Source organism: Aulostomus chinensis, chromosome 6, assembly GCF_037954235.1.
Source record: "Aulostomus chinensis isolate RoL2024-O1b breed Wild chromosome 6, RoL_Achi_v1.0, whole genome shotgun sequence".
Lineage (NCBI taxonomy): Eukaryota > Metazoa > Chordata > Actinopteri > Syngnathiformes > Aulostomidae > Aulostomus > Aulostomus chinensis.
The window spans coordinates 22986070-23011679 of NC_141325.1; the positions used below are offsets into that span (position 1 = coordinate 22986070).

Here is a 25610-nt window from a genome sequence, read left to right on the forward strand (position 1 = left end):
CTTCAGACAACTAATAGCTGGTTAGTTGTGTGAGTGAAATATTTTCTAGTTTGCATCTCCCTTTTTAAACAATTTCTCTTCTTCAAATAATGCTTCCTTTGAACATTAAACCTTTTTTTGACACATTGGGGGAGTTTTTCAAATTTCACACTTTCGTCAACTTCTTCAAATTGCACATCAGAATACATTAATGGAAACCCAATTTTCTTTTTATTTTTTACATACACTAAGCCCCTCTCATACAGCTTGTTCAAGTCAGGGTTATTGTGCTGCCTCCAGTTTGGCTGGATGCAAGCAGTTTGAAAGTAAAAAGGTACGCAACCTATAGGGAGTGAACAGTTCAAAATTGAAAGCAAATGGGTCCCAAAACATTCTATGACTTACAATCAAACCTTAATTGAATTTATGTGAGGAGTAATGGAGATTATACTCGGGACTTGATCACAATGAGTTAAGATAGATTAACAGAGGGAACATAGCTCAAGGTATCAGGATGTGGGCAATCAACATCTTAAAAGAAAGGATTGAGGATAATAACATGTATTACTGTCTCCACCTTTCTAGTAAAATGCAATGCAAAAATTAAGTCATCATTCCAGAGGTTCAAGGAAAAGCCTTGTTTATTAACTGTCCATCCATCTATTCATTTTCTACACCACATGTCCGCTAAGGGTTGCGGGGTGCTGGAGCCTATCCCAGCTGACATTGAATGAGGACAGGTTGGCAGTCCGTCGCAGGGCCATCAGAGGCGATTAGAGTTTCAGTATCTTGCTCAAGGACACTTCGACATGGTCATCAGGGGAAGTGAGGGTCAAACCAGCGACCCTTCAATTGCGAGACGGCCACTCTACCTCTGAGCCATGCCACCCCTATGTTTATTGACTGATATATAATGATATACTGATGGATTGAAATCTTAAAGAATGCACATTCTTGCATCAGTTATCTTATTGTTAAGAATACTGGAAGATGTGGTGTTGTGAAGTACTATACAATGCAATATTATTTTTGTGAAAAGGTGTTATTTAAACTCATTGGGGATGGCCTACTGGGTGGCATAACAATCAAATAAAGGAACTCATTCAGTCATTGTAAAGAGTAATAACTGGGTTATGCTTCTGCGTCGCGGTGACACCGTTGACGCGGACCCTACGCCGTAGCCTGACGTGCACCTCCAAAAAAATCCTGACTACTCAATGCGTCGTGACGTGAACGTCAAGGACTGTGATTGGTGATTGGCGGGAATAAAACTATTTAATTGGAAAAGGACTTCTCAATGATGAAAACCAATTTCAACAGACTCTGCTGCCTGAAGATTGATTGTCTGGATCTGTATATATGTAGCAGTTATTACTTTATAGTATTTTTACAGACCATTGAGTCAGGGTCAACTACGCTCACCCCGAAGGTTGTCCTCTTCTGGTGCTCTGCATTGACTCTTAAGGTACAAGTTTGGCAAACATGGCTGAATTGAATGACATTGCCAAAGCAAGGGGACATGGTATGATACATTGCGTGTATGCTCACTTTGTAGCTGTACTCTTCAGGTTGGCCAAGTATACATCTGCTCCTCAGAGACACATGATGCAGAAGAATGATCTGTTGTTGCTAAATTTGTAAAATATGTAAAGTCATTAGAGTTAGCCGAGCATAGCTCCAAGATAAGTTTTCTTTGTCACGAGAAAGCCCTTTTTATATCTGTTATGACTAGCATACAGCCTCGACCTTCATCAAAATAATTGGATTTGAACACAGGAGGGTTTTTATGATTTTTTTCTGCCTTGTGTGGTCAAATGAAGACTCAGACAAGAAAGGAAGCTGTCAGTAGCATGCCCCCCCGCCCCATGTGGCTGGTGAAATATTGAGTTGGTTTTGGACCTGGGTGGGGTACAACATTCACTAAGTGGTGGTCTGAGAAAGAACAACTTTGGGTTGACACTCCCTTTTTCCCCCTATGTCTCTTCTCCTTTTGCTTCATGTGTCTCTGCACTGACTTGCTGGATCTTCTCAAGAAAACGCTTCAGGTTTATCTCGGGGGGGAAAACTGTATCAACATTTTGTGTATCTGAGTCACATGTCTGCTTGCATCATTCATGGACTGTTTTATATATGAAGGCTTAATGTCTCCACCCTGACAGCTAACTGATTCCTGCCAGGTGTTCTTGTCCCTGCTTCCATATGTGTACATATGGAAGAAATGCTCCCTCTTTCAGTTTTCTTGAAGTTGAACCATATCAGCGATGTACGTACATTTGCAAGGGCCCCCACAGAATAATTCATTTGCTGGTTTGATAAGTGATAATGGACCCAGTAAGATATAATTCATACGCCCCAAATCTCTTTAGAGAGTCTATGGCTTCCACAAAGTGCCCCACTACCTCTTTGAGAACCTCTACCATCCCCAACCCCCATTCAAAACTCTCTCGTCTGGTTGAAAGGGGCCCCATTTATTATTTAAATCTCTCTATAATTCATCAATTACCCTCAATACAGCCTCCGTTACTCACTTCTCAAGTAGCGCGAAGTAACATCGCCTGTTGTCTCGCAACCCAACAGAGAAGGCAAGCATGCAGATAGAGATAGCTGCAGCTCAGTCCAACTGTGCTTATGTCTTCAGTGATTTGATGCTGTGTGACATATTGAGTCTAATTTGTAGCCTAAAGAACCAAACAGCTGTGTCCTATTTTGTTTAGCTGTTATTCGGGTGATGTCACCATTTCTGCCTCGTAAGGCTGCCTTGCTCTCGGCACTCGGTGTGAGGATGTCAGGAGCATTTGGTTGAGCTGCTGATGAGGGGGGCAGAGGTTGTGTAGCCTTTGGATTAATCTAATAAATCATCCAGTGTTATGTGCAGTTTTTAAGGCATCTATTACCCAGTGTTAAATATTCACACATGCACTGCTGTTATATTTGACATGACTTGTTATTTTATATAAGAAGCAAAGGCTTTAACATTCTTTGCGTGAAAATGCTTGGAGGGTGGAGAAGTCAGTCATCTTTATTTTTAGATATTGCCCCTGCTGTTGTCCCTATTCTCAATCCCTCTATTAAAGGTTTCTTTAATCCAAATTGCACATAACTGTTATTTTCTCAGTTGCGCCAAGTAGTATTGAGTCATGCAGATATATTTATGGGGAAGAAATGTTCCTTGAGAATAAGAGGGGCCTGTGAAAAACTTAGTCCCTCTAAAGAGTTGGTTTTAAATTAAATCTCAGTTTAAAAGACTGGTGATTTTTTTTTTTTTTTTTTTTTTTTGCATTTTTAGAATAAACATGCACCATGAAAAGACCAATAGCCAAAAAAAAAAAAAATCATCTCCCAGTTATTATCAATGTCCATCTTGTTTGTGGTGCTCAAACCACGTGCCTCTTGCTTAAGAAACCTTGGAAGAAACAACCAACAGCTTGATGCAGACGTTTTTTTGATAAAAAGTAAATAGTACACTTGTTGAGGGCTATTTTCAGACACTGATTTGTTGTGAGTGTTGGCAGGTAATAAAACACTTCTGCCAAATAAATGCATCCGCTGTGGAAAAATTATTTCTGGACATCTATCAAATGTTGTTTTTCTATTAGCACACACTTTGGGTTGTTTTGGCTCAACACTGTAAATTTCATGGGGCCATCCATCATCGAAACTGAAATAATAGTGGATGCATTAGCCTACTTAACAGCAAACATCATTTCAGATGAACAGTGCGATCTTAACACTCAGTAATGACTCTTCGAAGTTTGATAGTAATTTAATGCTACAGTTCATTTGATCAGCCTTGACATCTCACATTAATTTTCCCAATTCGAAAAAATATCCTATCCGTATTTACTTCTGCACATTACCGAGTCTAATTAAGGACTCTAACCTTTATAATCTACAGACGCGATCTTTTACCATCATATCATTTGTAAGCAGTATTTTTCCTTCAAATTATCACAGTACAGGTTTTGCTTTAGGTATGCACACTCAAAGAAGAGTGCACGCAACAGCTACAAGTTCACCTGGGACTCGCATATTTGCTTAAATCTGTTGTTGCCCTGCCCTACTACTGGAGCTTGCAGGCTACGAGCTCAGAAAAGAGCAGCATCTCTCCTCTGAAGCCTTCAACTACAGATACAATTTCTTTTTTTCATAACATGAGTGACCTATGAAAGAAAGCATACAGGCTTAAAAAAAAAAAGTCAAGTGCTCTGCCTGTCTGGTTATTGATCCCATTCTGTTAATTACAGAAGTATTCATACCGCCGCACCTCCACACACACCTCCTATACTCATTTCACCATTCACAGCACAAACACCCACTTGTGTAGCTATGGGGCATACAGTAATCATATGCCAATATACTCACACAACAGAAAGCATTAAATCACTTGCCAGGGTACTGTGCAAGGGTACAACGCATGCATAAAAACAAATGAGCAAAACCCACATTCTGCTTTCTTGTCCACCCTCGCTGTCTCACTTTTAAAACCTGATCTGAACTAATAGGAAATTTTAAAAAAATATAAGTAGCTTTATTGAAACAACAAAAGTGACAGAATACAATGGGTCTGACTTTTACAGGGGCCATGTCTGGTCTAATGATGGAATCTTACACCTGAAATGTATTGGTGCTATCGTGGCATCCTAGCTGTGGCAATTTATTTCAGTTCTTATTGACTGTGATAATGGTTTCTACAGCCACGTATCTTGCTAGAAATGGACCGGGTTTTTCCGTTGAAGGGCTCTAATGTGTGTCCCAATTTTTCTAATATAATACTTTCAGGGATTTAACACTAATGTCATTGGCCAAATAATATTTTACTGTGACTCAGAAACTTTGCAAAAATAGATGCCGGTAATTGTAAGGGTTGTGCTTTTTTTATGCAAATAGGACTGCATTTACAACAGTTACCTATGTTACAGTAGTGTGCCAGTGCTGTATTTCAAAACTGCCCTGAGTTGAACATGCATACCTGTCCCCTCCAGCAGTACAAGCCTCAACAGGTCAGACCAAGTGTCCCAACTTAGCACATAGACATAACATTAGCAGCAGAGAAGGTTGGAGCCTCACTGTTTAAATATGTCCTGACATTCCATCTCTGTTGCTCATGTCCATTGTTTTTGTTTTCTGTTTTCGCAGATGCAATCAGTGAAAGTAATCTAGGTAAGTGAAAAACTCAAAATCTTGATCTGATGAATTACCGCATCATTTTTCAGTGATGGTAAAAACAGCTTAATCCTCACTTCATTGAAAGGCTATAGTGTGATATTTGACTGGTATTGTTACGACAGATGCTTGTAACACTATTGCTAATGCTGCAGTATAGTAGGAAGTAGTAGTTGGAGAAGTAGTTGTCAGTTTAGCTCTACAAATTGCTCTTAAATTATATTTTTCATTGAAAATGCTCATGCATGTGATGAACTGATATTACAATGACTTTAATAAAAGCTCTTTAATTTTGAAGTAATGTACCACTTTCATAAATCATCTGGTATAAAACAGTTCACTAAATTCAAGTCAGTCCTCGTGTACCTTCTATTCCCTCACAGGCCAGACAGGTAAGTAGGTACTGTATGTGCCAGTATAGACTTTTATGTAAGATAAACACAGTGATATAGACTGTTGGTTTCAGCCTGGTAGCTTGTCTCATTCTTGCCTTCCAGGAATGTTCCCGGGCAAACCAGCTTCAGTGCAGTTTCCGAGTAATTCTGTATTTTCTTCAATCCACTTGAATTTCAAGATGAGCGGGGTTTACTGCAGTAATGCAGTTCACACAGTGTCAGATATGAGTTGAAATGGTACTATTTTGTGTAAAAACACCATTTATATATTGCTATTCTGTATGACATTCACTGTATTGCACTGCAGAGTAAAATTAACCACCACTGTAATACAGTAGTACTTCAGTATTTGCTAGCTCTTGAAGGCTGGTACATTTGCTGTTTTAATGCCATGTTCAAATGATGGGATTTGTCACAAGTATAAGCTAGTAACGGAAAAGGGTTACTTGTCACTGTCTTAGTGGCAATTACATGTAGGATATGGGCTGTCACTTGCAGAAAACAAACCTCTTAACACTTTAAGCAGACAAGTTTGATGGAAACACGGACATTTATAGCACTTGATTTGGTGGTTGGTTTACCGCTACTTAGTTTACTCGGCATCTAGCAAAGTGTGTTCACGTCGGCATATTGGGACTGCATTCATATGTAGTGAGCTTAACCATGTCCTCCTTTGACCTCTCAACACCAAAATCTTGCCATTTAAACGATCAATATTTGTGCCAAATTTGAAAAAATTCTTTCAAGGTGCTCCAGTGGTAATCATAGTGGGGGAAATTCTTTGTGTTTGGGAAAAAGATGCATGTGGAAATCCACGTGTCTCCCCAGCATAACATGGGGTGGAGATGACCAGGAATGCTTGGAAATTGGATTCAATTTTGGAGAAAAGGGGGAGGGGGCAAAACAAAATGTAAAAAGATCAAATAAGGAAAATCTCTTGAGTAGAGGCCTAGAGACTTGCTGAATTTATGCCAAGGTACATTGACGCTGTTCTGTGTAAGATCCTTTGTTGTTTTTTTCCTTTAATTTGTCACCATTTGGCATATTCTTCCATGTTTATTACATGTTATTTCCAAGTAGCAGTGACAAAATCAAAGATTCATGACTCTTGCTATTTCTATTTGGCAAACTCTAACATCACATTTTGGACCTAAATTATAAATCTTTTAAATCCTCAAAAATGATATCAACTGATGGCTGACTTCAAGGTTGAAGTATGACAGACACAGTCAGTTACCTCTTTGTCTCCTCGCCGTAACCAGTGTGACTAGCCTCTTCTAGTGTCCCTGCCTCCCTGATTAGAGGTCTCCTCAGGGCGTAGTGACAGAATTGTGTTCCTGTCAGTTCCTGCAGCTCAGAGTGGGCTAATAGTCACGTTAGCCCATGCAGCATGTCATTAACTCTCCACCCGTAGCCCAATGAGGGGCAAGTCTGTCATTTCAAGACTAAATCACAGGGCAGGCAGGCCAGAGATCAAGCTCCAGTGTTTCCGCCCATCCTTCCTTGCTGCACTTAATATGTACTAACTTACACATACTGCATTAACATGGAAGAATTACTGCAACATGGACTAGAGGAGGCAAATGGAAGTCAAAGGGATGCACTTTGATGGGTTGCTGATACTGAGATCATTCCATCAAAATTGTAATTTGAAACACACTGCTCATTTCTGACTGTGATTGGATGATTCATGGTTATCACTCTGATGATTAGCAGGCTTGCGTAGCATCTATCAGAGCTTGGGCTAATCTGCTTTGATTATTAGCCTCTAAGCCTTACTTCCATGCTGGGCTTGTCGAGAAGAGAGTGATGAGAAATTACACTCTCCTCATATTTGTATTAATCTATCTGCACTTACTTGTCAAACTGATAATTGCATCACCCATCGTTCACATCACCCCTTCAAATGATATGTGCAGTTTTGATCCAGCCGTGCATGTGCACATGTTTGTTCACATGCTTTCATAACACGATAGTATATGAATCAGTTATTGCAGTTTAAATACTTTGTGTCAAGCCAGAGGTCATTCTTCTTTAAAACATTAGATCAGACTGCCTAATAAAGGCCTTCAGTCTTTTATTATTAGCAGTTTGAAGCGCACAGATACCGTGATGGAGACAAAGTGAGAGAACCTGACAAAAGAAAAAGTAAACAAACTAGCGTACAGATGGGTTCAAAATCACAATTTCATCAATAAGAAGCAAAAAAAAAAATCTACATATACAAACATTATGATGCACAGCATTTAGTCTGGGTAGTTAAGTGTGTGATTGATATAAGTATCACTTTTAAAAGGGGGTAAGCAAACGTGAAAATTCCAATAACTATTACACTGTACAATCAAAGTGGAAGGAATGGCAAAGCAAGCCATAACAATAATCAATGATAATAAAGATGGTAATAAAAGTAATAATGATGATAATAAGAGTCGGACGAAAGAAAAGTTCTAAAGAAAAATAACAAACAAAAACCCACAGTCATGAGGTTCCCTCGTCTCCCTTAAAAAAGTTAAGTCAAAAGTAAGCTAACCTGCAAACAAAACCAAACTAATCATTTTGTTACACATTTTAATCCCCAACATTATTCAATAACGTTTCCAGATAATCAGGAGGGACACAGTGACAACAGCCACAAATAGAAATTTCCTCTCGTGCTATTAGTTAAAGGTGTTGAGTTTCCAGCCTGAGGGATTTTAGTCTGACTTGGCCCTTTTCTCGCTCTTCAGCTTTGTGGTCTTTTACCCGCCATCCATGCGTACGTTACGATTCAAATGCATCTGTGTGTGATTAGATCGCATAATATGTTGATGTGAAAAAATACACAATTCTGAGATGTTTCTAGAGTGGAATACACGAGCTACTGGACAGCTTTGGTTTGATAAGTGGTGCTCTGCATGAAGCATCTGTTACATGTGTGTTTGCCATATCGGAATCATTTTACACTGTTTCTCCGCACAATAACAACTTACGCACATTTAACAGCTTATTGGTCACAGTGGGCTTTTAATACCAACCACAACTTGCCCTGCAGCTGAAACTTCATGGGAAATAAGCTGAGCGTGATATATTTAACAAATTTTCAGGCCTGTGGCTCTATAAGTAGATAAGAAGTGGATCAGTTTTTGATCCACGTGAGCTAGATCTTAGCAAAGCTGTGGGTCGATCCTTGAGTCAGGGGGACAAGCTGATAATTATGAGCAAGTGTGACCGTGTTATACAATACACGCTCGTCTTTACTCAGCGCCATGACCTTCTCCACTGAGATTTTTGTCTGCCTAACTTTGCCCTTTAGTGGTGCATGTTGTGTAAGTGAAGGGGCACAACGTGAATAACATTGGTATTTGCGCAACAGCCTGTGCTGAGTGGTGAGCTAACTGGAGCAGGAGAATGGCGCTGTTCGGCGAGGTTCACGGCTGTTATTCCTACAGGCCATGAGCGTGAAAGGAGCTAATGCCATCTGACAGTTCTGGAGCAAGAAGAGGAGGGCTGGACAGAAAAGGAGGAGAGAGAGAGGAGAGAGCGGGGGGTGGTTAAGAGATAGAGTGGGATGCAGAGGGGTGCGGGTGGGAGAATATGGGGGGGTGTTGGATGAGAGAGAAATAGGGGATGAGCTAGATATGGACAAAGCAGGGATGAGGGATATGGGAGGGGAAGGGCTAAAGAGGCGATACTGTAGGGACCTCTTTTGTTACCCGCTGTAGAAAATGGCCATTGCCTTTTATCAGTAAGACATATTAAAAGTTCAAATATTCCAACATTTTCTCAAAAATAAGTAGATGATATGAAGACCTCAAAGCAGGAACTGAAGTTTGGCAATCTTTTAGTCTTAGAAATTCTATCAAATACTTATCAGAATGCAACACATTCCAACTCCCCTATGCTCACACTCTTTGGGTCATATCCTCTGATGCTGCCATTTTGAATATCTGCCTTCAAGGGAATTCCAGAAATGCTCTGAAACTTTGCACACTCCTTTCTGTCCAATGTCTCTGTAAGGTTTAAGAAAGCAAAGGCATGGCTGGTCATGTTGATGTTTATTTTTTTCTGAATGATAAAAATGTGTTACTTTAACCCTAGACCTACCGAACTAGAGGTATTAACAAAAAGGAGGAGTGGCAGTGAAGAGATAGACAGCAGACAGATGGAGGGAAGACAGAATGGGAAGTGAGGTATTAATTTGACAGGCTCCAGACCTCCAGCCTCGCTCAGGCTTCAGCAGCAGTTTCTTTTGAAGGAGGCGCAGACACCCTGTTGCCAACTGAGCCTGTTATTACCGACGTGGCAGAAAGACGGAGGGATGCTACGTGTTGTTGTTTCGTCTTCTGTTAAAAGGCTCCCAGAGATGTGCCATTCACGTCTGACTGCAGCAGAATGCCTTGTGCTGAGGGAAATATGATATAGACCTGTTGATTTTATCACACGTTTGGATGATGGGGCATGAAAACCTCCAAATTATGTGTGGTAATCATGTTCGAACGTTGAGCAAAGCAAACTTGAACCTGAGTCCTTCAGGTTTCAGGTTGAGCATGAGATCTGTACCTCGGTCACCTTTGTCTCGAAAATATTTGTCAAGGAACTGTACCTCTTTTCGTGTGTCTTATGTTTTCTCTGTCCTTCAAAACTCTACATCATGGAATCTGGAATGAAATCTTTAAGACCTTACATTGATTCAATGCCATAAAAAAAACAAAAAATTCTAAAATATCCCTGCTCATAAAAATAAAATCCATTCCTGCCTTAAAATCGCTCAGGGAAAACTACATTTGGAGAACATTTTTTTGATGACCACTTAATATGTAAGTAGTTTCTACCTCTTTTTCTTCCTAACACCTCCCCTTTGCCCATCACTTGCAGCTTACCTGCTCATCAAGCACATTAACGTTTCCCAGTTCTTTGTTTATTTTATCTACTGTACATTACACACGTGATGTGTAGCGGTGGCAATATAGCAGAAGGGTCACCTGCAATAGATGTATCTCTGTACAACATTGGAAACAGCACCACAATATCAAACAGATGGCTAATAATGCAACAACAATTGGCAGCTCTCACTACTTTGCTAGGAACAAACACTTTGAGCATCATTGTTTGCTAGGCAACAAATTGTCACCTGGCTTCTTCACGGATCCCACTTGTTTCGCTGTAGCGTGCTAATGAAATGGAAAGTAATGAAAGTGTTACCCCCACCAGCTGACTGGATCTGTTCCTCAGATGTGTGATGTATAAAAACCTTCCTGTCGAAATCTGTGTTCTTGACTGCTTTTTTGGTACAATTTCAAAGCGGAAATGCTCAGCCGTGCCGCTGATTGCTCATTGCTGTCCTGATATGTCTCAAGAAAACACCACATTGACATGTTCACAAGGTTAAAAACTTGAATTTTATTGAAGGGGATTTTTAACAGAAAGCAAACAAGATCAAAGGTGGTGGCAGCAGATTAGACGATCTGAAGTCAGCAGCCTCGGCACCCTCCATCATTAAAGCTCCTGGCCCACATCTATAGATTATAATGGCTGCTCTGCTGCCAATCAGATCACACACTGCTCCACTTTGATCCGCCTGTAGGTATTTGTGAGCCAACACGTCAGCTCGTGCTTCTCTGCTTCTTTGTCTGCTGACAGAAAGCTCACAGAGTCTCCATATTTGTATGAGACCACCCTCTAGTGGGGAAGTATGGTACTGCTCCATCTCAGTAACGCTACCGGCACTGTCTATTGATGAACGCTCTAATGGCAGTTCTGTAGTTTTTACCATGTTAAGATGTAGTGGTAGTGTTTTTTTTTTCTTTTTAAATTCATGATTCAGAAAGATGTTTTTTTTTATTTAACCATTGTCATATAATAAACAGGCATTATACTGTAAATATTCTAAAGAATGCACCATACAACTAATAAAAGAGATGGACAAAAACAGTAAATAGATAAAACGAAAATTAGATATGACACCAAAACAAATTAACTTCAAACCAAATGTCACTCTTGTTTTCCATAAACCTTCTGAACTAGGTTGAAAATAGAATAGGAAATTATTTTTTTTTATTCTTTATTTTCTGGAGCAGGAAAGGCCAGCTTGATTTATTTATATTGTTATTTTCAGAGCTAGATTACAGTTTGCAGCTGCATTCATCTCAGGTGAGGCTGATCTAGGTGAGCCAGACCACAAGGCTTTGAAATTAGTGTGCTTACTGGCTGTAATTAGCCTGCTGGGGTAGTTGGAGTAGACTGGGGGCGTGGTTACTGTGTACACCTGTGCTTCAAATCAAAATGCCTGCCTTGAAAAAAGGGTGTGTAACACTGCAATCGTGCAGAAACTGTACAAGCTGATAAATGACAGCGGGATTGTATGAGGGGCTCTGTCGATGACGTTAATGGACCAGCAGTCTGAGATATACGTCAGAAAAGTCCGCATTCTGCTTGACCATCAGGAGTTTGAATAGGTTTCAGGCTTTGTGGCATCATCACACAACCCATGGCCCCACTCCCAAAAAAACAACGACACTGCACTTAGGAACTACTGCAGACAGATTAACCACGTGAAATCTCTCATTTTTCATTTAAATATATTGCTTTTCATGGTACATGTTTTCTAATTGTAACATTTTGTAACGCTGTACATTCCGGACAAGAATCCAACTCTTGCATAAAAAATAAAGGTCAGAGGTCTTGTGTCTTGATATTGACAGTTGACTTTTTTTCTCTTCTTGGTTAAGATCAAATATTTTTTTCTGTTGCCACAGTGCAGCTCCTTATCATTAAATGTTAACCAAACACAACAGTGCTCAAAATCTGTTGTTTGTCTCTTCTAATCCTTTTCCAATTTTAGGTATTCTAGGGGATGAGTCACTGATGAAGTACTGACCGAGATTGGTTTTAATGAATGATAACACACTATCGTCCCAGAATACCTGGAATAACTGCAGATTGGTCAGATATGTGGGAGAACATGGAAGAGAACGTGAAGAATGTAGAAAGGAACATGGGGTTTGGGGGTTTGTCCTTCAGCATACAGTATGTTTTACAGTTCAGATGTCGTTACCACCACTCATAAAAGTTACACAGTAGAGAATTGAACTTTTCGTTATTGTCACATGTAGCAAGAATATAACATCACCTCACCCAGCAATGGCCTGATCACGGCATATTCACATTAGTATAACCTTTTATAATGCAGAGGTTTTCAACTTATTCACAGGTTTTCACATTCTGCGGCGTCAGCCAGACATGTGAGATAACTGTTGGTTGCTGCTGAATCTGAGCACATAATTTTATTTTGACATGTTCTGGTTTGGGCAAAGGGTTTATTTGTTCAACAGCTACAGTTAAACATTTGGAATAAAGTGACTTTGCCATTTGGGAATTGCACATGGCTGTTGGAAAGTTGAAATCCAATGCTACTCAGAGTTTTTAGAGTTTCTGATTATGATAAATTGTTTTACTCTGCTAATATCATGACTGTTATTTTAACTATTTTTAAAGAAAATCTGCCACCTGGTTTTTCGGTTCCGCACATTAAGTTGTCATGGATATTTCTATCATGTCAAATCTGTATGAAAATGAGTCTGAATATTTTTCCACTGGCAGTTCAAGCCATCCTCCCACCCCCCACAGCACCAGTCTCCAGATGTTTGTAGATGTCATTCACACCAACTGCTTTCATTGTGAATATTGAGCCCACAAGTTTATATTACAAACTCTACAAAGGAGGGAGCTCCTCCAGAACCACAAACACAGAGAGGCCCAAGAATCCAACATCAACTGCATGTCAGCGTCACTCTTTCCTGATTTTTGTTTTGAGGGAGCATCAGCTAATGAGAAACTCGAACACTGCTGCACTGACAGCTAAATGGTCAGAGGCAGAAACGATTTCTGCGTTCTGTACAAGATGTACAGAAAGCAGTGATTTAGTGGAGTGGACATATTAAACACAGTGCAATTCATGTAACATAGCTTTTTTTAAATTGAATCCTATAATAAAATAAAATACATTTCAGTGAGAAAATAGTGTGGAGAGAGAATGAGTGTCATAAATGAAGGCTAGAAAATGCATATTGTCACATGAAATGTCATACTTTTTCATTGGATAACATCAAGATGGGTGGAAAATGAGGGGAAAAAATCCCAAATATTTCAGAACTTCTAAAAACTTTATACTACATATGCAGTGAATATCTTTGATATTCCAATTATTATGAATCCATCGATATCAAAGACTTGATATTGTTAAGATACAACCGTTTTTATCATCCTATGGTTTGTTCTTAACCTTGACCATGAAACTTCACATTTTCCTAAAATGCTCTTGAATAAGCATGAAATGAAATAATTTTCCATGAAGAACATGTGAAGGGCTCCTATCTCATATTTCGTAACTCAAAGCTTGACAGAACTATTACTAGTCAGCAGGAGGTGAAAACAAATACTGGTGGACTCATTCTCCATCAGTCTCTGTAGATTTCACTGCGTTTTCAAAGTAATTTTTTTTCAACTCTTAATAATCTAACGGGTATGGTATGTACCTCAGATTGATTTGGAAAAAATTGATTTGGAAAAATTTGTGCTCTGGCAAGCCTAGAAAACGAATATCAAATGAAATTTAAAGTTTATTTTGATGGTTTAAAGGCTTGCTGTTTGGCTGTTGACAGGAGGCTCACGTAAATGACTTGTTGTAGTGGCCAAGATGGGGGCCAAGTTACCTTAGTTTATGACCTCAGGGAGAAAAGCAACATGGCTGCTGATCATCTTGGCTCCAGAAAAACAAATGCATCCTGGGAGTGTCACACGGATCATTGGAAATCTAATCTGCAGGAGTGAACACAAGCCTTGATGTTGAGGTCAGCTCTTGTACATCTGCACTCGCCCGGTTCAGCCTGTGAGGTGTCTGACTGAATAACCACTGGACATGGCGCTTACGGCAAATAGGATTCGACCTAGTGGTAATCATCAATGTTGTTTAACATTCTGCCTTACCAGTAAAAGTATCCTCATTGTAGCTTTCAGAAATGTGACTGTGGAGAAAGAAATCCTCACAGAAACACAGAAACGTGTTTTTTTTTTTGGTGTTTTATTCATTTCAACAACGTATTAAAAATAATCTAGCTAAAAGGCAAATCCTTTGCATTCTCAGAGGAAAAGAGATCAAAATTCCCCTCTTCATTCCAAAAGGATTTCCTGGTTGAGTTGAACCTCAATTATCTACTTTCATCACGGTCACAGGTAGTGTAACGTCAGTAGGGACTACTGAATAAACCTGAAAGAACATACAGTAAAAGACTCAAATGGAGTTTTCCTCTGCGCTTTTATCAGGAGTAGAAATACGAATGTGCTGGCAAAGAAGACATTTTGTCAATTGAAATTTCAATCCAGTTTTATCTCTTACAGGAATATGCTAGTTCATCATCTGTGGGAAGAGAATATTTTAGGGAAATTCTTGAACCTATAAGGAAGACCCTTCATCATGTCACTAACTCGTTTCTATGCTTTAATAAAAGGTCTATATTAATCAAACACTTTGGGGAATTCTTCACTCACCCAGACTCTGCCATATACAAAATGTTCAGTAAGATTGGATTGCAGTATTTGTTTTTTTTTTCATCTTTTGGAGGGATGTCAAGATCTGGAAAACCTCTCGTGTGCTTCTGATCATTCTAACATGAAATACTGATTGTTGGCCTTTGATACTTACAAAATAGATTCAGGCTTCTTTCTTTAACAAATCCTAATCAACATATTTTGAGGAAAAGGAGAGCTGAGTGGCCAAGTCCTGTTTATCTGGTAGCTCTTTGTCGGAGGAGTGCTGAGATTTAGCCTATGTGACAGTGTACAAAGGGGGGAGGGGAGCTCAAACAAAAAGCAATGCCCTTTGTTTCTCTGATGTTTAGGGAAATGCAGAAAACAAGAAATGAAACAGCACATTGAGGCTCACATTTAATCAAAATTAGCATTTCAGCTAACAGTTTAGCATTGTGTAAGAGAGGCTGTGTGTGTGTGTGTGTGTGGGGGGATCACTTTAGATACATCTTTCAGGTGAAAAAAAAATCAATACGTCTTAAAGAGACATTTTTGGTGAAGGATTTTCGTAATGGTTATTGCAATAATGCAACCAAGAATTGTCTGCAGTGGGACAGAACTTTGTTGTGTCATAGTTTTGGTAGAAAATAACGCTTTATTAGATGCAGCACAGACCACATTCAACTAGGACTTTCAATTAATCTGCAGTTTATGGAAATAATTACATTTGGAGGAAGAAACTCAATTTAAAAAAAAAAATCTTTACATTTACTTTCGTTCGCCCCTTAAACCCCTTAATCAAATAAACGACTATGTTGAGGATCTTTAATTCGTGAGTGACCATTTGTCGTCTTAACAGATATTTCGAAACCTTTCTTCTTCTGCAGACAGCGAGCTTCTGTCCAGTACTCGCAGGTACTTCAGAACAGTAACAATTTGTCTTACCAAAGCTTTTCCTTCAAGTTCTGTTCCTTTTTTCACTGACAGTCAGCCCTTCAACTGTTTGTTACAGCCACAACCATGTGTAGCATTACTTATAGCGTCATCCTCGGGTGACATTGTGTAGCCTACTTTGGTCACTTCAGACCATTTTTTTTTTTGCCGCATATTCACAGTTAACTAAAAATTCACTTGACATTTAAATGGAAATGCAACTAATATTGCTATGTTTCATTTCAAAGTTATTACTCACATATGTATGTGATCAATATTCATCCATCCATCCATTTTCTTCCACTTATCCTGTTAAGGGCCGTGGGGGGGCTGGAGCCTAATATCAAATATGCCTTTGTTCTATAAGTATAATTCTAATTAATATCTTAAGTACTTTTTTTAGCAACTCTCCCCTGCATTGTATTCTACATGACGTAGCAAGTGGAAGAGTGGCCTCAGGCCAGGGGACATTTTCAGATTGCACCTCCCTCTGTCTGACAGCAAATAACCAGTAGATCCTCAACAGTGTCCCAGCTCCAGTTGACTTCAAGGTTAAAGGCAACATAGCTTATTATGCTGTTCATCTCTGCCACACGGGAGGAAAGGTGCTAAGGTCAAGGGTGACATATGGTAGCCCCTCTCCCTCCCCACCCTGCATGGCTCTAGTTTGATTTCCTATTAGTATTGACAAGCAAGGTTATGCCATTCAGACTGCAAATATGTCACAAAGCCTGCTTATGACAATGTATGGAATCATTTACATTCAAGAAACCCCTTGTTCTTTATGCTCTGATGCATGTAGACAAAAACAAAGTTCCCTGCTGGGGTTCCTGACTTGTAACCTTTGGAAAATGTCTCTGTAGAGGAGGGTCATAGACAACAATTCCACCTTGTTTTACATCAAGCTTGAAAAAAATCTTTCAAAATCTGATTGTCCAAAATGTTTTTAGGCCAGTTTAGCCTCCACTACTCCGCCTGGTGTTAGCGCTTGGTGAACTGTAAAGTTCGAATATGCCTGTTCAGACATATCCAATTACAACAGCATGGCCAGGTCTTTTCTAAGACATGCACAGTGACACAGTGACATATGGCAGCAAGCGCTTATGGTATTAGTGTAACGTAAACTAGGAGACGGCGAGACTGCCTTTGATCACACCAACAGGTTACACGTGTCCTAGGATTTCTACCTGCTAAGCAACCTGCCCAGTGTGACAGCCTTTTCCTGCAAATTCTCCCAGGCTGAGCAGCACATTTTCTCTCACTCCCTGTAAGCATTGGCATGAGCTTCGTCTCTGTGTTGCGTTTGAATGTGAAAAGCTTCTTATATGTGACTTAGTGCAGCCGGGTCATTAGCATTCACGGGGGTGGGGGTGGGGGGGCTGCAGTGCTGCTGTGAGAGTGAAAGAGTTGTATTGGGTGGAGCTGTGGAGAGGATGGTAGACTGGCCGAAGGATCAGGACAGGCTTGTCCGCTACAGTGTGAGGTTAGGAGAGTGGAGAGCGGAGGCTAGTGGGTACACAGCATCAGGTTGGGTGGTTGAGTTAAAACACTGGATGCCTCTCACTATGGTCCCCTAGCCAGGCCACTGGAGGGGATGAAGGAAGAGAACCCACTGGATGGTAAGGTGTCTCATACTTTTAAGCTTAGTTACAGAGGTATCGTCATCCAGAATGGGCCTACAACAAGTGTCTTGAAACACGCGTCTGTGTTTTTACCCCCAGTTGTGTTAAGCTGAGCACAATTAGTTGTTGTTTGATTCTGTCTGCAGACATCTATTTGAGTATTGAGACTAATGTTCTCTTATTTAACAAAGGATGTCTATCTGTAAGCCATTTTGCTATATATCTAATCAACAAAATTATGTTGTTAATCTGTAACTTCAAACTACGTTGAAGTACATTTTCAAATCTGGTTGTAAAGTTAACACAACTTTTTGGGAACATTTTTCTCAATATATCCTGCTACAGGCCCCAAAAAGCACCAGTAACTCTTGATTTTACTCTCAAGAACAGCTTATTCTCTCTCTCTCCCTCATGGATGGTAAGGTACCCAGTCTTTTATTTAACCAGTAACCAGGCTTTTCTGTAACCATAATGTGAAACAGTCAAACTAACCAACACTCACTGTGGAGATGTTTTCTTTGTTAAACTGAATTTTGTAATCAGCATGGTGAACAGTTGGGGGGGGGGGGTAGTCATTATGTATTGCGCTCAACTGATTAATTTTTCTGTTGACCCACCGAATGATTGAGCAGCAGAAATAACCCTATACAGAACCTTCACTTTGGAACAGCACAGTTACATTTTATGATGTCATTTTTCCAACATAATGTGACATTCCAATACACCTTGTAACACAAATAGCTTATAAGAAATTTCTTACAATGCTCTGAAACCAACCAGTGACGTATACTTAATACCAGCGGTATGTGATGTGACAACACTGTGGTTAAGGTCCGGCTAGGTTAAGTAATTTGTTACAATGCTCTGAAACAACTAACAACCAACCAGTGACGTATATTTAATACCAGCGGTATGTGATGTGACAACACTGTGGTTAAGGTCCGGCTAGGTTAAGTAATTTGTTACAATGCTCTGAAACAACTAACAACCAACCAGTGACGTATACTTAATACCAGCGGTATGTGATATGACAACACTGTGGTTAAGGTCCGGCTAGGTTAAGTAATTTGTTACAATGCTCTGAAACAACTAACAACCAACCAGTAACGTATACTTAACACCAGCAGTATGTGATGTGACAACACTGTGGTTAAGGTCCGGCTAAGTTTAGCTACTTGGTTACTGGTATTGAAAGATCATGGCTAGGGTGTTAATGCACTGTTTTATTAAGGTAGGGGAATGATCTGGCATTTAAAAAAAAAAAAAAACAACCTCCTGTTTGTGAATAAACGGCACTCAGTTGCTGCAGTGTCTGGTGTATTTTTGACCCATCCACCCGAACCTCCTCCATACACCAACATTCTCACAGTATTTGAATATCATCTAATTTCCTCATTAGCTATAACAGCCATTAGAGGGCAATTTGGCATCCTGGTATGACCTATTCTCTGGAAGGGAAGTCCCTGAGAACTGACAGATGAAGAAACACGTCAAGTTGCATCTTCAATAACATTAGAATTTACATTTTACTGTGAGTAAAAGCTGAGGTAAAAAAGGAGTTCCTTCAACTCCCCTCGATATTTCTAGTGGTCTCCATCTTAATGGCCCTAAGTTCTTTTGACTATCAACTTTGCTCAGTTTGTAACTAAGCAAGCTGTGAAACTTTAGCTTGAACTGTCTACCTTGTTCCACTAAGTGCTTCAATTAGTTAATGTCTCTGTGTTTTGTCAGCTTGAACCTGTGTTTATGCTTGGACATGCACTTTGGTCTTCCCCATAAGTGCCAGAGGCATGGTTGAGGGGAGGGGAGGCAAGCTAATTTGGGCAAAATGGCTGCAGTTTTGTGTGTGTGTGTGTGTGTGTGTGTGTGTGGGTGTGTGTGTGTATGAAGGGGCAGTATTGTTGAACGGCAGTGAAAATAGGACTATCAGTTCCACTCAGATAACCCCTAGCTGTCATTGGACCTCAAGCAAAGCTGTGACCCCAGGGCTTGAACTCTGCAGTCATGTGACCAGGCTGTAAAGTGACCAGTGGTGTTGCTTGGCTCTGGCTGTGGTCAGAGAGGGGCAGGCTGTCGAGGAAAGAGGTTGCTGGGAGAGAACACCAGAGAGAAAGAAAAGAGAGTCATGAGGCTACATGGCCTAGTGGCTTTTCTTTAGCTGACTCCATGCTTGAATGGGTTCCAGGCAGACTGGGAGAAGCATGAAATGGATACATGGGAAGGTAAGGGAGGCGAACAGAGAAGGCTGTGATGTTCTTTCTACGGGCCTATGCTTTAACCTCCACTAATTGAGTGCGAAAGAGGGACTTGTAATGAGGTATAGATATAACTGCTTTAGGGTGACAATTTCTGCTGTCTGGTCTTCTTAGAAACAACATGCATGTTTTCTAAAATAAGACAAAAAATAAATAGAAGCGTATATTATATGCAGACATATGCTGCTCTCTCTGCAGTTTGAGTAAACAAATGCAGTGTAGCCTTAACATTTGTGCTGCATACAATGGGATCAGCCCCCTTTTTTTTTTTTTTTTTTGTTGCTGGGAAATGTTCAAGGCTTCCAGGCCAGGCTAATGATCACACATTCCAGCTTTTAACAGCATTCTTTACAATAAATGGCCTCAAGTGCTTTGTTTATGTGTGGGTTATGACATATATTGGTGGTGGGTTGCACAGTATGCATACATATGTATTGATCTTTGGTATGTGGTTGTGGGTTTGCTGGCTTTGCACACAGTCAGCAGTGATGATATGATGGAGGATCAGCAAAGTCAGACTGAGGAGACCTCGCATAGATTCTTTTTTTCTTTCTGTTACATTTTGAATCACAGTTTAGTTGAACACAAAGTAGTGTTTTTAAAAGATATAAGACTAAGTGGAGAATCTTTTCTTGATCTTAGTTATTAATGCTCTCTCTAAATTGATTTTATCCCTTGCGTCTCTTTTGTTACTCCCTTAAGCTGTTATCATTAATTACTTGAGTAAAATAACCTTCTTTTGCCGGTGTTCACTATACTTCCCTCCCAGAGCACCCAACCAACCGTGGGACCCCACCCCCGTTGTATTGCAGGAATTTGGAATGTGATCCTTTCTTACTCACCCTTAAGATATAATCCACATGTCAAAGTAAACAGGCTGCTCATCGCTGTTCTATGTCCTTTGATAAGTTCCTATCTTGTGTGTCTGTGTGTGTGCTTATTGATTGTACAATTCTCTAAAAATCATTTTTTGACATAACTTGCTAATCATCATCACCAAATCAGCATTATTTAGCGGTAATGACAGAATCCTGTGTGTAGAAGTCTGTCCCTCATTTGATTTTGTTTTTCAAGGACTTCTGGTTGCAGCATGTGGAGGAACCATTCTACTGTATTTCTCCCCTCCCCCCACATGTTAATCCTCCAGCCCCCCCCAGCCAGCAGCCATGTTGGTTGTGCTCCAGCAGAGTCAGGGTTAATACTACATTTCTGTTTCAATACTTCATTACGTGACTTTAAATCTATAAGCGAATCCTCATGTTTTCATTTTCCTTGCTCTGTGTTGGGTGACAAGCTGAAATGAAGCAGAAGAAGTAAACAGCGAGAAGGAAAATGGGACATGGGAGGTTGTTTATGTGATGCAGATGCAAAGGACAGGGGCTGTGAGAGGATCAATAGGAACAGTGGGGGAGGTCAGGGACTCCTGTGACTTCATAATGCCTGACTATAAATAGCCTGTGACACAGGCTACTTATTCTAGTAACAGACTCATTTTAATAATTTCACTGAAACTGATCTCATCTCAGTGCTTGGCTTGTCAAACTAAACCATCAAGTCTGTCATGTTGCAGATCTTTGTCTTTCAAGGGTGTGTTATTTCAACTGCCCTGGACCCTTCCCCCAGTGCGCGTACACACACACACACACACACAAACACACACATATACACACACACACACACACAAAACTGAGTTTAACTGATGCATTACAATTTGTTGCTTGCCTGTTTTCATTATGTTGATATTCAACAGTAAATTTAGGCTTTTGTTGATGCATTTGAGCCTATTTTGGTGGTTTGGCAGGTTGGGAAAGTCCCCCATACAGTATGCATTAACAACACATTTATATGGTTAAGTATCACAAAGTAAAAATAACCGCATTTCATGTCAGTTCGTATGCTATTATGTGGCTCTGACATTGAATAGAACTTAGCCCAAAACGAGTTTCCCCTGTCTCACTAAGTAAAACAGTTTAATTTCCAGCAAATTAAATAAAATAAGGAACAAAGTATGCATCTCTTATGCTTGATTTCCATACAAGTTTTGATGATAATTTGGAATTTGCCATGAAATAATTAGAGGTAACATGGGAACCTTCTTCATCCCCGTGCTGTACTATGGAGGTTTAATTGATTGTTACTTAGCATAATTTAATGCCTTGGCACTGGTTTTACTTTCTTGGTTTCTTTCTGGTCTGGTTTAATTTGCCAAGTTCCTGTTATATTTCTAAGATTTACAACAAAAAGCCATAAAAGAGTAGAGTCTTTGGTGACATGGTAGATTATCAAGGGCCAGTGTAATTTATTCGTAGCTCAAATAAAATACTAATTCCCTTATACTTTTTGATAGTGACTAAACTTATTGCATTATTGTGACATTGAAATCTGACAGTGCAGCAAACATCTGCAATAAAGAATCTGCTAATATTCATAATCTTGTTGATTGTCGAGAGACAAATGATGTAATTAAATGTTTTTAAGACTATTATTAAGGCAAAACTAGTATATAGATGCTTGTCTGTTGAGATTTTAGGCTGTTGTTGGAAAATAAGAAAAATGATGGTCACAGAAAGAGTCAAGTATTGGATGAAGTGTTGCGAATACTGAAAATTTTAGTTATATTAATTTGTGTAAATGTGGACATATTTCTAATGACAATAAGACTTAGATCACTCAAAACTAACGAGTTAAGATAAAAAAAAATGTAAGAGTACACTTTACTTAAGTTCTCAGTGCGTGCAAATGCTTTATTAAATTTACACTGAATAAACCAACACATTTAAATGACCTTTTCAGATGCTAAGACAGTAAAGCAGACTCCTACAGTCAAGGCCTTTTCCCACATTATTTAACAAAGTAGCATCACATGTGGCTTGCATTAGCATAACATTAACATGGAGCCCACCTTAGTGGAGTTTTACTCAATGCTAATGATTTAGCCTCTAAGCCTGGGTGTATATTATCAGGACAGCAACATCAACAGGTCACCATTGTTTCATGTAGGAGCCCAATCTACGGCTGCATGCACATAACTTTAAAGATTAGCATCACAGTATGGCCTGCCAGGAATTCTGTACCTTAGTCCCAGAGGGTCTCTAGATGCCTTTAACCTCTGTGAATGTGTTAGATGTGTGTCCATGTCATGTACATACCAGTCAGTGTGTGTGTGTTTGTGTGTGCGTTTTTGTGTGTTTGTGTCCGCTTGTGCTTCCCTTCCCCCGTCTCTTCACCCCCAGGTAGAAGAGATAAGTTTAAGAGAAGAAGAGATAGAGGAGGGAGGCTTGAGGAGGGTTGGAGGGTGCCAGCAGCGGAAAAGTACAGCATATTCCTCCAACCCCCGCCCCCTGTCTCAGCTGGGCATGATTGTGATGGAAAGCCCGAGACAAAACCTGAAGAGAAACCCCCTTTAGCAGCAGGCCTTGTTGCTTGGTCAGCCTCTCAAAAGACTGCTTTACACTATACACCAGCCATTGTGTGTGCAGGGTGTGGACAATAGAGAGATTTTGCTAAGATTCCTCTCTGTTCTCAGCATGATCCAGCTTGGAAAGGGTTGGAGAGATTGTGAAACCTGGTTACTTTAAAAGCTGGCTTCTTCTCATATGAGAGCATAAATGAGTTGAGATCATTGATGTTAAGTGTTTTTGAGAAAACACCTCACAGCTTTTAGTCTTCAAAAAAAAACAAAATTATAAAACCGGCCTTTAGCTCCCTTTGCTTTGCCAGATGAGAGGACAATTCCATGTTGTTCTACATGACAAGTGATGTACATCTCACTCCATCAGCTGTCTTACAGTGGCTTATTGCGAGCAATGGAAAACAAGAACGCTGTTTGTCTTTGTCATTGACAGGGGCTTAAAAATGCTCAACTTCCATTTCCTGGCTTGTGTTTAAGTTTGGAATGAAACCCAGGCTGACCCCTGGGAAACAATGCAGCCTTTAATGGGCCCTGGGGGTTGGTGATGACTGTGTGTGTGTTTGGAGGGGTGATGCACAGCATCAGGGTGCCTGCAAAAGTCCCTGCACTACTGCTTTTACAACTCCTCATCTCCTTAAATGACATTGTGATAAATTCACCTCAATTCTTCTTAAAGTTTTCTATTCTTTGAACTGGAGGGGCCTTTCTGTGAATGAAAAACACACCACCACAATTTGTACAAAACTGTAATTTTTCATTTTCCAGATGCTTAGTGTTTAATTTAGTGACTGTCAAATTGAAAAGTTCTTTTCAAATCAGCCAGACATGCTAATGAATGTTTCTAGCAGGTAGAAGACATTAGCAAAAACTACTGATTGGTACTGATCAGATCAGAAATAATTTCTTGATCCTGGAGGGGGAAATTGTGAATAATGAGCTCTCTAACAATTTTGCACTTTTCTGGAAAGCACACACATGTCAATGATTTAAAATGGTGGACTTCTCCTGTACAGGGTGCTGATTTTTACACGTAGAGTGCTGAACATTGCTGGCTTCTTTTGTGACTGTAAAAGTCATTCCTGTTGAGCATAAACATAGATCTCAAATTCCATGTTGACCACGTAATCAGATTTATTCAGCATCAGACTATTTTTTTATCAAAGAAGAGAAACGTTTTTTTTTTTTTTAATCAGATCACATATAACATATCTGAGTTACGTGTTCAATAAGTTGCTACATTGAAGTGTAGAGATTTGGTTAACTAAAATGACATGAAAATATTAGATAGTTATGTTGAAAATGTGCCATATCAGCGTCTTAAATTTGCAAGAGCAACGCGTCAACAGCAATGTCACTATTTAATCAGGATTTTAGTCCCTTTGAGCTTTTTCTGAGGTGTTCCTTAGAATTTCCAGTAAAACCAGACGATGTTTTCTTGGAGTAGATGGTGCTTTTAAAATGTCTTTTATGAAACTCTATTCAACTTCAAAGCAAATGCCAAATAAAATGACCAGTGTAAACCTTCCATTCGAATTAAGTGAATGGTTTTTCCCCTCTCATGATTTGTCTGTTGTCACTGTTGTATTTTGGTCTCACTTCATTTTACTTTGATCAAATGCTTTAAGATTGAAAGGACAACTATGTTTTATATCCCATTTTAACACATCGACACAAACACATTGTGGGTATGTTTGATTGCCACAACCTTTAGGAAGTGGAACGCTCCTGTAAATGTCATGAATATTTAACTGTCAGCTATGGGGAAGGAGGAGGAGCTATAGGACGTGACACACTGAGATCAAGTGTGTGAAGGTGTGAATCAGCCATTTATATGGTGGCCATGCACTTGAAAGACAGGGTGATAGATTTAGCAAATAAGCCTGAGTGAAGGCTACTAATAGCCATTGTGTTTTTTCCTCACTGAAGGAAGTCAGGCATTTCACAACGTGTGGCCAGTGAAATATATTGTTTTAATGTGCTTTCTAAACGGGTATGTGCTGACAAATGGCTGGCCAAGCAGGTGACGATCCATACTGTCATTTATTTGATCTTCTACATGCTTAATGATAGCAGGTTTCCTCAGTTGGCCTCATGTTAAGCTCTATTTAACAGTTAAGTTATCCTTAAGGGAAAAGGTGAACACAGGATTAAAAACATAGATTTCTGCTTAAAGTGCCAATTTGCTATGTGAGCTGGATTTAGAGAGGACTGGAGCTGAACAGCTTCTCATACCAATGTCTTGGTGAGCATTTTGAAGTATTGCATGAAAAAATGGTCATAGAAAAAGCAGCATTTAAAAAAAAATCTTGCGTAAATGTTTATATGTTTGCTTGAATTTGTTTTTTTG

General features: G+C 39.7%; 1 protein-coding gene across 3 annotated transcripts in view; it reads left to right on the forward strand.

The window, feature by feature from the left end:
* nr6a1a (nuclear receptor subfamily 6, group A, member 1a) overlaps positions 1 to 25610 on the forward strand; it is a 91961-nt gene that overhangs the window by 45671 nt on the left and 20680 nt on the right. The window contains exon 3 of one of the 3 annotated variants that reach the window (XM_086207075.1): positions 5116 to 5139. In XM_086207075.1, coding sequence (XP_086063201.1) covers positions 5116 to 5139 — 24 coding nt within the window. Of the gene's footprint in view, positions 1 to 5115; positions 5140 to 17456; positions 17594 to 19674; positions 19819 to 25610 lie in introns of those variants that run through there. The other 2 variants (XM_086207076.1, XM_086207077.1) reach the window with 2 other exon arrangements.